The sequence below is a fragment of the Scylla paramamosain genome, chromosome 41 (genome assembly GCF_035594125.1).
Source record: "Scylla paramamosain isolate STU-SP2022 chromosome 41, ASM3559412v1, whole genome shotgun sequence".
NCBI lineage: Eukaryota > Metazoa > Arthropoda > Malacostraca > Decapoda > Portunidae > Scylla > Scylla paramamosain.
In genome coordinates, this window is record NC_087191.1 from 3,847,980 (window position 1) to 3,861,522 (window position 13,543).

A 13,543-nucleotide genomic window follows, 5' to 3' on the forward strand; every position below is an offset into this window, starting at 1 on the left:
CCATCTTAAAAAAAAAAAAATGCAGAAGAAGCAATCCTAAGTAAGCCACATATATATTAGGGCACTATTAAAATATATATATATATATATATATATATATATATATATATATATATATATATATATATATATATATATATATATATATATATATATATATATATATATATATATATATACTAGTTATAAATCAAAAGAATGCAGTAACCTCAGACTGGGTAGGTTTGTTAGTAGTGTTTTTTTTTTTTTTTTTTAACTCCCGCGTGACTTAGGATCTAGTTTAAGTGTATGTGTCTGTTCTGTAATTGTATTCGTTCGGCTGTAGAGTGTATGGATGTGTTTATGTGGATGGTGTCATGTGTGTATTAAAGTTATACTTTTCGCTGGTCAGACCTCATCTAGACTACGCGGTGCAGTTCTGGTCCCCACATTACAGGAAAGATATAGGTCTATTTGAATCAGTACAGAGGAGAATGACTAAAAGGATACAGGGGATGAGGAGTATCCCTTAGGAGGCGAGGTTGAAGCTGTTAAATTTACATTCTTTAGAGAGACGTAGGTTAAGAGGGGACCTGATAGAAGTCTTTAAGTGGTATAAGGGTTATAACAAGGGAGATGTAAGCAAAATTCTTAGGATCAGCAACCAGGGTAGAACAAGAAATAACGGGTTCAAGCTTGAAAAATTTAGGTTTAGGAAGGAGATAGGAAAAAATTGGTTCTCAAATAGAGTGGTAGATGAGTGGAACGGACTCAGTAATCATGTAGTTAGTGCTAGGACACTAGAGAGCTTTAAGCGAAGATTAGACAAATTTATGGATGGGGATAGCAGATGGAAATAGGTAGGTGTGTTTCATACAGGGTAGGTGTGTTTCATACAGGGACTGCCACGTGTAAGCCTGGTCGCTTCTTGCAGCTTCCCTTATTTCTTATGTTCTTATGTTCTTATGTTAGAGAAATGTTGACTGCAGCCACTATGGCTTTCATGCAATCTCAGTGATTTTTTGCCCAAAAAGGATGGGACTCCGTAGCACATCTTTTCATTTCTGATATCTGCGGTGTTAAGGATCAATAATGATGGTGATATGTAACATTTTGCTATCTTAATAATTGATAAAATGTTATCATATACTCATTATGATGTCTGTCTGTTTTCATCTTTATTTCTAAAGTACAGAATCTCTTCTTATCTCTAACTTATACTGTATGTTTACCTATCTCTAGCCTAAATCACTTTTTTTCTAATGTATCTTATCACGGGACCTCTATATTACTATATCAACACAGGACCGCTATATATAGCCTGACATTGAAGCTCCATACAGTCTCAGCATAGTGCCTCTCTATAACCCAATATTACCAGAGGCTCTCTAAAGGAGGCATCTGTGCCTCTAGCTCAGCATTCACTTATGTAAACATCAACATTAGCATGCTTATCTTTTATTATCCTCTAGGAAGCTATGGCATAAAAAAAAAAAATAAGTCTTGCCTCTTGCTCCACATGACAGGCGCGTATCCACCAACCATGATCGCCTTGGTGTATAAATCAGCTGATTCAAATATGGAAACAAACATAGTAACGTTCTCATTGAAGTGGACAAATACCTAAAATGTGATCTTCCCAGTCTATAGCTTCCCTACGTAAGCTGTTTACGTCCAACCCTTCAGGAAATAAACAGCTCAGGCAGGGAAGCCACAGAACGTCTGACTTCTGATCTCTCTAAAACTTCTGAATGGGACAGAGCAAACTTAGTAATGTTCAGTGCCTCAAAAACTCCATTCCTCCGTCTATCAACTCGATACAACTTTCCAGATAACTATCTCCTGTTCTACAATGACACCCAACTGTTCCCCTCTTCAACACTGAACATCCTCGGTCTGTCCTTTACTTATAATCTAAACTTGAAATTTCATATCTCATTTCTATGAAACTAGGCATTATGAATCGAATCCGCCAGTTTTTCTCATCCCCACCCTGCCAGCTGCTAACTCTATACAGGGGCCTTATCCGTCCATGTATAGAGTATGCTTCACATGTTACAGGGTTTCCACTCATACCGCTAATTTAGACAGGATGGAAACAACTCCTCTCCTCCAGTTGACTGTCTTCAGCCTCTCTCTCATCGTTGCAGTGTTGCATCTCTTGCTATCTTCTACCTCTATTTTCACGCTATCTGCTCTTCTGATCTTGCTAACTGCATGCCTTCTCTCCTCCCGCGGTCTCGCTGTACAAGACTTTTCTTTCTCTCATCCCTATTCTGCCCACCTCTCTAATGCAAGAGTTAACCAGTATTCTCATTCATTCATCCCTTTCTTTGGTAAACTCTGGAACTCCTTGCCAGCGTCTGTGTTTCCTGCTTCATATGACTCGTACTCTTTTGAGAGGGAGGTTTCAAGACACTTATCTTGTTTTTTTTTTTTTAACATTTTTTATTTATTTATTTTTTTTTTTTTACCATTCTGTATGACATCAGTATGGGATTTGGCAATAAATGGGCCTTATTTTTTTCTTCATAATTTAGTTGCAAACGGCCAGTGGCCCTCTTACATAAAAAAAAAAAAAAAAAAAATACATTGGTATAGTTTTGGTTGTGAGGTAGGTCGAAGGGAGGTGGAGCTGGTGATTAAATTCTACAGTGAAGTATTGAAAACAGAAGGAAAGAGTGTATCTTACACGCCCCTTAGAAAGAGGACAAAGTGCAGGACGCTATGCACACGTAATAAAGGATACTGAAGGGCGCTATTGCACACGTATTAAAGGATAATGAAAATACATGCTCCAAAGAAACACCAGAAACCCTGAACAACGATGTGTCTTCAGGAGGACGGTGGACATTTGCAGCATTAATTATAAAGGACACATCTCCGATATCTACACTATATTTCTGGTGCTATACCATGTTGTTAGTTTTTTTTTTTTCTTTTAGTGCCCAAGTAATGTGATTCTGAAATCCGTTCAGTTTTATATTAATCAACCTGTATATACAAATGTGTCAGGTTCATAAATCTTCGTTATAAACACGCACACTTCAATCATTATGTTTATCTGATGGCATGGTTCCTTGAACTATAACAATGCAAAGTTCATGAATCTCCGTCAAGGTACACACAAGTCAGTACATTTATTTGATGGTCTGTATCCTCACCTGATCTTATTTTTAAACTATAACTAAACAATTTATAGTTCATAAATTTTCGTCTTATTAAGACGTTTTCAACTAAAACAAAACAATGCAGTTCATAAATATTCGTCGTATAAAAATTGGTAAACAAACATATCACACACCACATTACTTGTTGATATGTATCTTAATCTGATCCTTTCCTTGAACTACAACAAAACATTGCGGTGGAACACTGGAGTAATGAAGAAAACTTATTTTTAGACTGTATTCATACTTCTTTATAGGATCTTCATAATCTTCACATGCCATTAAACTTACCTTTTTCCTGTGGCTTTTCTAGCTCTGTAACATTTTCACGTGGCTCTCCATCTTCTAAATTAAATCAAGAAAATTTAACGATATCCAGAGATCTTTCGAAGCACCAGTGGAAGTTATGTACAGCCTGGCGACGCCTTTCATTTATGGTTCAGTTCAGCGTCTGGCGGAGGCGGGGTTGCACCAATTCCAGTCAGAAGCAGAAGAACAAGACATATAGAAAAAAAGAAAAAAAGAAATGACAGAAACGAAATGTTGGAATTATGAAACCAATGTTGTTGTAATCAAATAAAACCAAATAAAAAGTATAAAAGTAAATAAATAAATAAACAAGTAAATGAATTGTTTAATAAACAAAAATAAATAAATAGGAAACTCAGGGAAAGCCAGGTATAGCATATGAGAGAGAGAGAGAGAGAGAGAGGCAACTCATGAAATTACCCATCTTATTGGTACAGGGTGTTCAAACTGACAGTTTGTGTTTATATATATCATGTTAGGTTAGGTTACAGTCTATTGTAAAAGCATTATTTCTTTGTTATCAAATACTACTACTACTACTACTACTACTACTACTTCTACTACTACTACTATTATTACTACTACTACTGCTACAACTACAACTACTACTAATAATAATGATAAAATAATGAAGTAAAAAACAAATACGTGGTGAACCATTTTATGACATGAAGTCCTCAGCTATCGTTCCGAAATAAATTAATTAATTAATAATAATAATAATAATAATAATAATAATAATAATAATAATAATAATAATAATAATAATAATAATGATGATAATAATAATAATAATAATTATAATTATAATGATATTGATTAGGACGTTTTGCTTCATGCGACCGTCTGGCACGAGGAAATTACCACCATATCACTGAAGAAAAAAAAAATGAGGCGTAGTAGGTGCCACGCACACACACACACACACACACACACACACACACACACACACACACACACACACATACACACACACACACACACACACACAAAGACAAACGGTGAAATTGACACTTATTAAAAATACGTTTCGCAACCGAATATAATGAAATGAATTATCTATCTTTCTGTGTAGCCTATCTGGTTAAGTAATACTTGAGTGCCAAATAATTACATAAGTATGTCGTTAAAAATAGATGTTTATTTTGTTTGTTGATTGGTCATTCACCTTTGCATAGTGAAACATGTCATTGCAGTGAGACGGCAATTATGTTTTTAGTGCTGTTTTTAGTGATGTGGAATTTTTTAAAAACAGTAGACACATTTATGGATAAAGATGAAAGGTGGTAATACAGAAGTAGGTATTTTTCATAAAGTTGCTGTCATATTTAGGCCTTACGGATTTTTGCAGCTTCCCTTATTTTCTTATGTTGCTATGAGTAAAAAAACAAATTTACATAATAATGTACAGAAGTATTGTTAAAATAGAGATGAAAAAAAAAAAATCTGGCGGGGCAAGAAGGATACCTTCTCGTCTTACTACTTTAATTTGAACATGTTTGGCGAACACACACAGCCTTATATATATATATATATATATATATATATATATATATATATATATATATATATATATATATATATATATATATATATATATATATATATATATATATATATATATATATATATATATATAAATCTCACATCTTAAAGGTGACCATCACAGTCACCCATTCCTCTTGCCAAACCACATGAACGTCACAATGGATGACGTGATGGGGCAGGCAAATGAGGCGCAGGTTCAGCCACTTCATGTGTCTGCTCTTTTCTCAGACTGAAACTTGTGCAGAGACCATTAAAAAAGTAACCATATCCATGCAAGCGATAGAGTTATTAATAAAAATTCTGAATAACTGCAGGGTGGAGGGAGAACAGTTCAAATGACCAAAGTTGGGTATTATCAGAAAACATGAACAGTCTAACTAGGAAGAAAAAGGAGTGCAACACTAGAAAGTAGATATTTTTCTAAGACACTTTTCTTTTATACACCTTTCGTCGCAAATTGCTCCTTTAGTAAAGCAGCTTTAGCAAATAAATAGTATTTACCGTATCCCTCTCCCCTGAGACCAGCAAACTGGAAAGTTTAGTTTAGGTTTAATTAAATTACGTTAGGTTCACTTAGGTTGTTAGGTTTAGTTAGGTTAGGTCAGGTTAGGTTTAGTTAGGTTAGGTTAGAAATGTATCAATCGTCGTATTTTGATACCAATGAAACGAAAGAGCGCTCTGAAAAATTATCTGTATTTTTAGAAGAATTCCTTGTATTTAGGGAAATTTTTATAAAATTCCCTGTATAGAAAATTCTATGGAATTTTCTTAAACACAGGAAATTTTTTGTAAAAAAAAAAAACTTTACGATGGTCAAGATTGCCGATTTCGTGTTCTAGAATCAAAGTACCATGATTGATGCATTTCTCTTTAATGTCAGATTGCATATTTTCTAAATTTACGCAAGTAGAAATAAACTTCAAATAATTTTTTTTTTTTTTTTTCAATATAGCCTCTTACGATTTCAATAAACTTGTCCCACTGATAATGAGGCATTGCTGATCCTCAAATGAAGATGTTTTCTTGGACTCCAAATAGTCTTCCCCAATAAGGATGGTTTCGAAATTGATCACAAAGCTTGATCAAAATGGTGAAACTTGAAATGAAAGAAAAAACGAAACCCTTAAGGGAATAATTCAACAGTTTTAGTTCGCAATTGGAACCTTCATTTACTGTGAAGATGAATGCACCGACCTGGAACACCAGCACGGCTGCTCTGAACGTAAGAAACTGTACATGCATTTTATATTGATTTTATTTCCCGACTTGTGTAGTTCTGACACACAACGTTGCTGATTAACACTTCGAACCATTTCTAAGAATTCCTTGAAAAAAAGCACACCCCAAAACACAGATTTCTAACTAATGACACCTGCCATATATATATATATATATATATATATATATATATATATATATATATATATATATATATATATATATATATATATATATATATATATATATATATATATATATATATATATATATATATATATATATATATATATATATATATATATATATATATATATATTTGTGTGTGTGTGTGTGTGTGTGTGTGTGTGTGTGTGTGTGTGTGTGTGTGATAAAATGATTTTCTCAATAGATTCCTCTCTTTTTTCCACACAGATGTCACAACAATCATTGACGTGTTATCAGTGTCTTCGTACGAGGAAAGATCCAAAATGAGATCCTGTAAACCTTTGCTGGTCTATTTAATTCTCCTTCAATCGAGTAACAAACCATTTATGGAAAGGACCCCGAATAGCGCGAAAGCTACTCACCTCCAGGAATATCCGATTTCTCTACCACGTAACTTAACCAAGAACTACAACGTAATGGCTGCAACTGATGGACAAAACGTTAGAAATATTCAGACACTCCGGTCGTCTTTGTCGCAAAAAGGAAATGATTTTTCGTGGAAGGATAGCGAAGTATTGGCAACATTGCTACTTGGCATCATTAGATCTCAGTTGTCGCAGTGTGTCTTAGCAATAGTGTGGGAGTCCTTCTTGGCAAGATCTGTGCTGACGGACAGTCTATCGCTCCTCTCCAATGTCAAACAGGTATATCACATGCAATTGTAAATGTAAAGGCTTTATTTAATGGTCATTGTGACAATTGAATGCGACAAAAAAGTAATGCACAATTTTTTTTCCTTTGTTCTTTTTATGCAGGGTGTAATGCGAGTTTCTGCAAGTACTTAAGTAGGTGAAAGAACGTATAATTTTAAGTAGAAAATGTTCTAAACACATATGCATTTTAAGGCTTTGTTTACCGGTAAAACGTCAGAGGAGTAGAAAATGTGTGGGACTCACGGGTGTGCTATGCGTGTAATTATGAAATGACGGACAGACGGTTGCATTGTCGCAGCCTCGGAGGTGCCACTTGGTCAAATTACTAATGATTTAGTCTTATGCTTTGCAGGCTGTGGAATATTACAGTATTTTATAACAAGACAAATGGTATTAAAAAGCATGTTATTTACCGATAAGCATTACACGAGAACATTATTGCGGTGATTAAAAGTATTCCAGTAAAATCCTACATGGCTTCATCGAAGCGAGGGAGGAAGTTGAAAGCGAGTCCGAGCGACCTTGAAAACAGCTGAATGAGTGACAGTGACACATGTCAGTCGCTGTCAGTCTCAGTGTGTCATTTTCCTGCAAGGAAATTTAAGTGGACTTTGTAGCAATCTGCAAACAATGCCTTACGCTTACAACAATGTGAAATATGCTGCTATGGTGTTTGTTTATGGGCACTGCAATGGAAATGAAAATGCTGCTGTACAGGAATACAGTAGAAAATACCTAAACAGAAAATGTCCCAATGTTCAAACATTCTACTCTGTTTTTCAAAACCTTTGTGATAAGGAGTCTTTCCTTGGAGTTGGTTCAACAGCTGAAAGGACCTAGGAACTTGAAGAAGTGAGGCAGATTCTTATACAGTACAACACAACCCTGACATCAGCACACGAAGAATTTCCGCCCGACTCGGAATTTCTCACATGAGAACATGGAGAGTGTTGAAGAAGGAAGGTCTTCACCCATATCACATGAACAAGGTCCAACATCTTCATGAGGAAGACTCTGTGAGGCGACTAGACTTTTACCACTAGGTACTGGGTAATTCTCACCTGAGGAAGTATATTTTATTCACAAACGAGACCATATTTACCCGGGCCAGACTACATAATACCCATAAGGAACATTGGTGGTCAAAGGAAAATCCTCATAAAATGGTACACACTAATTTCCAACGAAGATTTTCCATCAACATCTGGTGTGGCATTATTGGAGGACACATGATAGGGCCACACATCGTGGCCCTGTCTCAACAGGGATGTTTACGAAAAAAATTCATCGTGGATCACCTCTTCTCGCTCCTGGAAGATGTTTCTCTGGCCATACGATGAAAGCTAGTCTTTTAGTACGATGGGGCACCACCATACTACAGCAAGGAAGTGAGGCAACACCTTGATTAGACATTTCCTGATCGGTGGATAGGCCAGGGAGGACCACGCCCATGGCCTGCCAGACCACCGGACCTGTTTCCATTGGATTTCTATCTTTGGGGACATATGAAATCAACTGTGTATAAAGAGAAAAAAAGTAACAACAAAGAAGAACTTGTGTGGAGAATAATAGAAGCCTTACGTTATATAAAAAAAAGTCAGAAACTTTACGGAAAAGTGTTCGTTCCATCTTAAGGCGAGCACAACTCTGTACTGAGGCCAATATTGGCCCCTTTGAGCACTGTGAGAAAATTGTATGTAGAGTATGACTGCAAAGTCACTCAGCTATTTTCAAGGTCGCTCGGACTCGGTCCCCCCCCTCCTTCTCCCTCGCTTCGATGATGCCACATAGCATTTTACAGGAATAATTTTAATCACCGCAACAATGTTGTCGTGTAATGTTTATCGGTAAATTGTATGCTTTTTAATACCATTTGTCTTGTTATAAGATACTATAATATACCACAGCTTACAAAAAATAAGATTAAACTATTCGTAATTTGACGAAGTGGCACCTCCGAGGCTACGACAATGCAACCATCTGTCGGTCACCTCATAACTACACGCATAGCACACCCGTGAGTCCCACACATTTTGAACTCCTCTGACAGGTAAACAAAGCCTTAAAATATGTGTTTAGAACATTTTCTACTTCGAAATACACGTCCTCTCACCTCTTTCAGCATTTGCAGAAACTCGCATAACACCTTGTATTTAGTTCACTTTTAGGTTTTGCTATTTATTTATTTTTTTTTTCATTTAAAATGTCTAGTTTTCTTTGTTTTATGCTTAACGACATATAAGTATACCCAGACTTGTTTTTTTAAAGTTCAATATGACTACAATATGCTACAGAAATCAATGTGCATAATATACATATACGTTTTTTTAAACATATATTTAAATTTATTTTAGATGTAGATATTATCTGAATGTTCCTTGGGAAAGCATATTTTTTTTTCTTTTATACTTTCTATGACTGAGGCTCTCTCTCTCTCTCTCTCTCTCTCTCTCTCTCTCTCTCTCTCTCTCTCTCTCTCTCTCTCTCTCTCTCTCTCTCTCTCTCTCTCATCCGCTGCATTGCAAGTAATTTACTAAATTGTATTGTAGGTTGTGGGAGACGGGGTGGTAAGCAGGTTACAGTGGCGGGCAAAGCAATGCCGGGCCTACATCTTCCTGCTAACTGAGCCTTCTTCTTTGATGTACCAGGCCGAGTATGCTGCACAAGATGCCTGGGATTATTCAGGCAGGTGAGAACACGAAATCGTTGTACTAATGGTAGTACTAATCGTAGTACTAATGGTCCTTATCTATTTATTTATCATTATTATATATTGTTATGTGAAGCGTAATGAGAGAGAGAGAGAGAGAGAGAGAGAGAGAGAGAGAGAGAGAGAGAGAGAGAGAGAGAGAGAGAGAGAGAGAAAGGTTAAGGGGAACGAAGATGCACAACGTACGATAAAAGCCTGGCCGCTCGCTCCAGGAGATTACTGTAAGATTCCTCGTACACAGTTGCTCTCCTTCCCCCAATTAATTTCCTTTATTTCTTGTTGTCTTTTCAGTTCGAGCCTCACTAACTAAACTAAACTAACTAAAGAGTCCCCCTTGCTTATGAAGTAATCATTATGTATACAGACCTCATAGTTCAATCACAATTATTTTGCGATTTTGCCATTTAGGGGGATAGAAAAGCTGGGTGAAAATGAAGAGGTAGAGTAGATGGGAAGGGAAGATTGGAGGTTTCTAGTGAGAAAGGAAATATAGTAGATGAAGAGGTAGAGTGGGTGTGAAGGGAAGATTGGAGGTTTATAGTGAGAAAAGGAAATATAGTAGGAGACATCAAGTTGACAGGCAAACCGTCTTGACAATTATTTTCTGAGATACTTGTTTTATTTATACCAGTTCGCAGCCTGCTATGAGTGTGAGTGCAGGGCGACCGGGCGAGGTTGGCGTGAACACCGTCTCACCCCCCTCTCCTGCATGAGTCATACCCTTGTGATGAGCACTGGCTTTGTGTTCCCACGAGTCAGTCAGTGTCCTTATCTTCAGGTAGCCAGACGTACAGTTGGAGGCAGGTTTATTCTGAGACGACTGGGAAGGATACAGCTAGCGGGCTAATTGCTTTAATTTAGGGATATTTGATTAATATACTGCAGTGCCTGTGAGTGCTCTTTCTTGCAAGGCACTCGCTGTACTCCTTGTCTCATTGTGAGGCGAGTACTTGGTGTATCTGTGACCGGTCATTAGACTCTCATATACTATTGTGGGCAGCTTGTTTGTGTATTTGTTGTGGCATTACATGTTACTGTGGTCTGGTGTTCTTTTAGATGCAGATGATGCAGAGGATTATAGGTATGTTGTTGTGTAGTGAAACTTTGCTCATTCACTGTCGAGGCCTGCTGTCCAGGAGATTGTAAACGACACTAATCAGCAGTAAGTAATAATATTTTGTTGGACATTGGATTGATTTTGTTTCTGTGCGTGGTTGTTCAGCAAGTTATTATAACTCGATCTCTTACGTGTGTTTCCTTCGTTACAGTTATCCCTTCCTAAAACATGGTTGACAATTCTTTCTCAGCGAGTGGAATGTAATTCAGTTGTTGTTATAATATTCCCTTGCCTATAGGTGGGTGAAACAGGCTAACGACCTCATTCACGGAACCTGGTGTTGCGACCGTCTGTGTAAAGCGTGCAAGAGTCAAGAGAGAACTTTGTAACTCATATTAATCCCTGCACCTAGTCATGTAGCTGGTGACTTGGGAAAGCTAAGCCCAGTTTGAGGCTGGAAGAGGGGCAGGATCTGTGGTCATAAAAATATATTAATTTATCTATGTTTTTTTTTTTTTTTTTTTTTTTTTACTGATAACACAAATTATCTATGTCCTTACCAGTGTCTTATAATACAATCCTTGCAGCTCTTCCCTAGTAAATTATGTATATGTAAACAATAGGGAAAATGGTGTACAAGTAAAAAATCTAAATATATATATATATATTTATATGAGCTCTGTCTGAAAAGTAACGAGTCTGGTTGTGCTGTATGAGCTATAGGAGGAAGATAAATTACCAGATCATGTTATCATATAACATTATATCTTAAGAGTATATCATTGTAATCTCAGCTTTCTGCAAACTTTACAATTTATTTTTCACATGTTTTTGTTTACACCTCTTTTTTTAGTCGTTTAGCAATGAGCACAGAAGAATGAATGATGAATAACGAGCAACAAACCAACCTGAAACCTTTGGGGTTGTTGGAGGAAACTATTACAAGCATTTAAAATGCTTCACCAAGTGTGGAGAAAACACAATGTCATGCACATGTGTTTTTGAGTGGCATAATAGGTTAAAAGAGGGGCACGAGAAGATAGAAGATGACTCCAGGAGTGGAGGTCTTCAATGAGCAAGGCTGAAATCAACGTCAAGCGTTACAGTTACATCAAGCAAGAATGTTAGCAAGTCAGGTAGACATGAAAAAGGACAGTGTTTGGAAAATTATCGCCAAAGATTTGGGCATGTGGAAAGTCTGCACAAAAATGGTGCTGAGGCTGCTAAATGATGATCAGTAGGAGGACCACATGCAAGTGTGTCAGGATATCACTGAGCGTCTTCAGACTGAACCAGACTTGCTAAGAAGAGTCATCATTAGTTATAAGTCATCGATTAAAGTAAAAAATGAAAGTCACGTTGATCACATTCTTCGATGTGAGAGGCATCGTCCACAGTGAGTTCTTGCCACAGGACCAGACAATCAATCAGCAGGTATACAGAGGGATCCTACAGCGTTTGCTTCGCTCAGTGAGTAAGAAGGGACAAGAACTGTGGCAGGACAACTCGTGCCTGCTTAAGCACAATAATGCACCTGCGCACACTCTGGGCAACCGAGAGTTCCTGGTCGAGGAGGACATGACCATGCTGGAACAACCTTCCTATTCACCTGACCTTACTCCATGTGACTTTTCTTTTTTCTTTTCACCCCATTTTGAAGGAGGCTATCAAGAGGGCAGTAACAACAGAGCTGAAGGGCATCCCGGAAGAATCCTTCCAGCAGGGCATAGAAGCGTGGTAGAGAAGGATGGAAAAGTGCATTAGACTCAACAGGGATTACTTTGAAGGGAAAATCATGTAGTTTGTTAGGAATTGAAATAAATTGTTATGACACCAGCTTCTGCCCCTCTCACATCTGCCACAAACTTCGGTCAGCTTCCCTAAACTACATCCTGTGTAGTTCAGTGCTGAAGCGTGGTAGAGAAGGATGGAAAAGTGCATTAGACTCAACAGGGATTACTTTGAAGGGAAAATCATGTAGTTTGTTAGGAATTGAAATAAATTGTTATCTCATCAGCTTCTGCCCCTCTCACATCTGCCACAAACTTCGCTCAGCTTCCCTAAACTACCTCCTGTGTAGTTCATTGCTGGGTTTACATATGCGTTTACAGGTTCCTATTGGTGAGATCACCACCATGTTTCGTCCACCGACAGGGAAGGCAGTATTGCTACTACCAAACAACTTCAACTTGCTGGGAAAATAATTGCAACCCACGTTCTAGGAGGCACAGCTACGACAAAGAACAAATAATTTGAGAGAGCGCTCACATAATAATATCTTTTATAGCTGAACATTCGCTCACATAATACGATCTCCTAAAGCTGAACATTAACATTTACAGTCTCCTAAAAGACGGGCCAATACCACCCAGAAACGTTATATATATATATATATATATATATATATATATATATATATATATATATATATATATATATATATATATATATATATATATATATATATATATATATATATATATATATATATGCATTGTTATAACCACAATTTCCAGCCCCCTTAACCAAGCTGCCGCACCTGGACTAGCTTCCCTGAGCCACCTCCTACGTGGACTCGGTGCATGGCTGAAATATGGGTGTACAGGGTATCTTGTGTCACCTTGTGACACCCTTTTTCACCACAGTTGTAACTCCACAGTTGTAAGTTCAGGTCGCCAGACTGACTTACCGA

At 37.1% G+C, this 13,543-nt stretch overlaps 1 protein-coding gene across 1 annotated transcript in view; it reads left to right on the forward strand.

Moving 5' to 3' along the window:
* The window catches only part of LOC135092856 (ionotropic receptor 21a-like), a 158,385-nt gene that overhangs the window by 28,330 nt on the left and 116,512 nt on the right, over positions 1–13,543 (forward strand). Inside the window, exons 2-3 of the mRNA XM_063991603.1 lie at positions 6,639–7,075; positions 9,634–9,773. Of these exons, the coding sequence (XP_063847673.1) occupies positions 6,695–7,075; positions 9,634–9,773 (521 nt within the window). The 5' untranslated portion in view covers positions 6,639–6,694. The remainder of the gene's footprint in view (positions 1–6,638; positions 7,076–9,633; positions 9,774–13,543) is intronic.